This window comes from Gymnoscopelus braueri, assembly GCF_963280865.1.
Source record: "Gymnoscopelus braueri genome assembly, chromosome: 6".
Taxonomy (NCBI): Eukaryota; Metazoa; Chordata; class Actinopteri; order Myctophiformes; family Myctophidae; genus Gymnoscopelus; species Gymnoscopelus braueri.
The window spans coordinates 36,478,637-36,482,511 of NC_137607.1; the positions used below are offsets into that span (position 1 = coordinate 36,478,637).

The window sequence follows — 3,875 nt, forward strand, 5'->3', positions numbered from 1 at the left end:
AGATAAAAGGTCATTTGTAGACCAGCCGCCTATTACACGAAAGGAGAAATAAATAAGCCTGGATTTAAGTCAAATCCAGGTTTGACTAAGTCTGGTCCGTACAGCCTGGTCTATTCCGTTCCATGAACGCCAAGCCAGGCTGAAAAGGAGCGACTTTGTCGAGCTAGACCTTGTCAAGCCAGGCTGTGTCGAGCCAGGATGATAAGCCAGGCTTCACGTATTCCTATAAAAGACCATGAAAGTTGATAGCAGAATCCTTGAACTTGACCAATCATGGAGCCCAAAACCAGAGCGGCGTTCTTCTCTGTGGCTGAACAGTAGCACTGCAGCAGCTCATGGAACAATGGCGTTCCCAGGGCGGGCGGGGGGGGGGAGCTCATAGCGCGGATGAGCTTGTAGATCTGCTATTTTTGAAAAATGTCTCCCCAGGCTCCCGGGGAGACATCGAATTTCTCTTTTGGGTCTTGAGTCCTTAGGAGTCCTTGAGTCCTTAGGACTCAAGACCCAAAAGAGAAATTTGATGTCTCCCCGGAATCATACGAGGAAGTAAAATGTATAATAAGCTAGAAAGGAAACACGGCCGCAATAAATGGATCCAAGGAGAAAGCGTGGCAAAGTATTGCCGACAAATTAAATGCACAAGTCGTCCAAAAATATATACAATTTATATACAAGTCCATAAATATATAATTCAGTTAGGCTTAAACATGAGGAGTGTATAGTGAATATTGGAATTATCGCCTACTAATCTACAATGCGATAGCCTATTATATGCGCCATGCATCCAACCAATATGTCTGTGTCAAAAGCAAAAAAATCGGCGTGAATTCAAGGCTTCATGGAGTGTGTAATCGATAGAAAATAAGTATTTTTAGGCTGAACTATTCTTTTAAGTATCTTGTTTAGGGACACTTTGACACATTGCTGAGGCCTGGGATCGAGCCTGGGATTTATGGCTTGCCATGCAGGCTCTCTAACCATTCAGCTATGGCCACATCATCAGCAGAGATTCTAAGGCAGTTCTAGTCTGTAACAGTAAAGGGGTTTCAGGGGAAACCAGCAAAATGAGGAATAATATAATAAAAGACTGTCTTGCTAATAAAGCGTCATGTCTCTAATTTTTTACAGTGTATTTGGTATTACCTTTATATTATTTAATAAATTATGCATTTCATCCTCTATATATTGTCCAGCAATACAGCAGTACAACAGTACTTCCATGTACTGTTATTCACATGTCTTACTAAATAAAGTACATCAGCAACCTTTATGATAAAGGCGAAAAAAGATAGAGGACCCGTGGGAGCCATATTGCTCATATGCTGAGGTTACTGTGCTGGGATTCGATCCCATGATCTTGTGGTCTGAAGTCAAGAGCTCTTCCGATTGAGCTAAAGCTAGGGAACATTGGGTCAGCTGCCTTACAAGCAGAAGTCACACTTTGAACTCCCACCCTCGCCAGGGTAAAAAACTTTATATTTGAAATCCGAACGTTTATGTAGATGAATGAACGGGTCAAAAATGGAGAAAGTGCAAACACCAGGTTGAAGGGAGCTCATCGGGAGCAAATAAGTGTTCAGCGTCTTGCTAAAGGACACTTCGACACTAATTCTGGGGGAGCCCAGGATCGAACTGGGAACCTTGCGGTTACCTACCGGCCACTCCACCCCTGAGCCACTGCCGCCCCTAGTATCATTCTTCATGGTCAGTATCATGTTACTATCATGTTGTCTGTCTGTCTGTCTCTCTCTCTCGCTCATCCCTAATAACACTTTAGACACAAGGAAAACTGTAGTGGAACAAGGAGCATGGTGGCTAACAGTGTTAAGACACTCTACGTGTTCGTTAAGTCCTGGGTTTAAATCAATCAATGGTCATATACCATATAGCTGAGAGGCTAGAAGTGGCAAGGGTGGCCTACTCTTTACTGCAAAGCATCTTTTGAAGACTAACATCCATAATAAGAGTTGAGTATAAGGAAAAAGGTAATCACCAAGAGCATGGTGGCTCACTGTGTTAAAGGAGTAGTTCACCCAAAGAAAATCTTATTTTCTATCAATTACACACCCCATGAAGCCTTGAATTCATTTGTGTAGTTTGTTTTTGTTTTTGGCGCATTCCTAAGCCAATAATTGGATTACCGCGGAGTCTCCGCCATGATTGTGACACTATATTAACTAAAATGACCCGGATGCTTTCCCGGTTTGAATGGGTTAAAATGAATGTAGACAAAGACCCTGGATTGTATAGAAACTTTATTCTTGTTTGTTTCAAAAGCACTGTCTTTTACATTACATGGGTATGGGGTTACAACTTGATAAAATTTGGTACATTTACAGTAATTCCTAACTTCATTGTTTTATTATTTTTTAAAGTTGATTGCTTCACGAGACAAAATGTAACAAATAAAAACAAAATAGCTTATGTACTGTACAATCAAATCCCTGTCTGTTCAACAATAAGGTGACAGCTGAAAATTTAACTTGAGAGTAGCTGTTGATCTTGTAATAGTTTGCAGGGGAAAAGAAAGAGCTTATAACCATGAAGAGCATATGGGTAGCATATGTCTTTCCAGCAGGATATACAAGTACAGGAATTTCATCACACATCTCAATAATTGGTTTTAAAGCTTGCTCAGAAAAAAAAGAAATGTTTTTCACAACACAACAGGAATGTTGTTTGAATTGTAAGAACCAATAGGTTACAGGGCAAAAATTGACAATATTGGCAGGAAAAATGGAAAACACATGAAAAGGCAAATACAAAACAAAGAAGAAAGAAAAGAGCTCTAGCTACAAATAAATACCACAGATAGAAAAAAAAACATTTGCTTAAACTCAAGGTGTAATTACAAACATAAATACTTGATTATTTTATCTAGTGACTACAGAGGCACTACAGTGAGTAACAAAGGCGGCTATGGTGTCTACTGGTGACTAGGAGACTAGAAATATACCAAAGAACAACAGAGGTCTGGAGGACACTAGCTTATTAACAGTCACACACACACACACACACACACACACACACACACACACACACACACACACACACACACACACACACACACACACACACACACACACACACACACACACACACACACACACAATCCTGTTGACAGTTAGCTCTATCTCACTCGCACCGAACGCTCACTCACACACACCCCAGACCCCGCCATCTCTTCTAATAAGCCCACCCAGCTCCAGAGCCTCTCTTCTCTCCACTCACTCTGTCATATTCACAAATAATGTACAATTGGGACGTGCATGATGGTGCTGCTGTCCAGGAGTGTTTCTGTGGATGACAAGAAAGGCATTGGTTGAAGGAGATATGTTCTAGTGGTGGAAAAAGTACTCAAATGTTTTACTTAAGTAAAAGTATCAATACTGCAATGTAGAAATACTACAAGTGAAAGTCCGGAATAAAAAATTTACTTGAGCAAAAGTACAAAAGTATTGGTGTAAAAATGTACTTAAAGTACCAAAAGTAGAAAGTACTCATTATGCAGAATGTCCCATTTCTTTTTTCTTTCTTTTCAAATGTAGAAAATGTATAAAACAGATGAGCAGGTGAGCTTGTAGATCGGCTATTTTAAAAAGGCCGAAATGTATAGGGCTGAAGTTGTTCATGCATGTTTTGTAATAATAATCAAAATCTAGAAAGTAGCTAGTAACTAAAGTTTTCAAATAATTATAGTGGAGTAAAAGTACAATATGGAGTAGAAGTAAAATGATTGAAAATAGGAAATACTTCAGTTAAAGGGATAGTTCACCCCCAAAATAACTGATTTTCTATCAATTACACACCTCATGAAGCCTTGAATTCATGGCGATTTTTTTGTTTTTGTCGCATTCCTAAGCCAATAATTTGAT

The 3,875-nt window shown here is 39.6% G+C and overlaps 1 protein-coding gene across 1 annotated transcript in view; it reads right to left on the reverse strand.

Annotated features, from left to right (window-relative positions):
* Positions 1 to 2,240: 2,240 nt before the first annotated feature.
* cpamd8 (C3 and PZP like alpha-2-macroglobulin domain containing 8) overlaps positions 2,241 to 3,875 on the reverse strand; it is a 78,660-nt gene continuing 77,025 nt past the window's right edge. The window contains exon 45 of the mRNA XM_080431841.1: positions 2,241 to 3,297. Coding sequence (XP_080287967.1) covers position 3,297 — 1 coding nt within the window. The 3' untranslated portion in view covers positions 2,241 to 3,296. The remainder of the gene's footprint in view (positions 3,298 to 3,875) is intronic.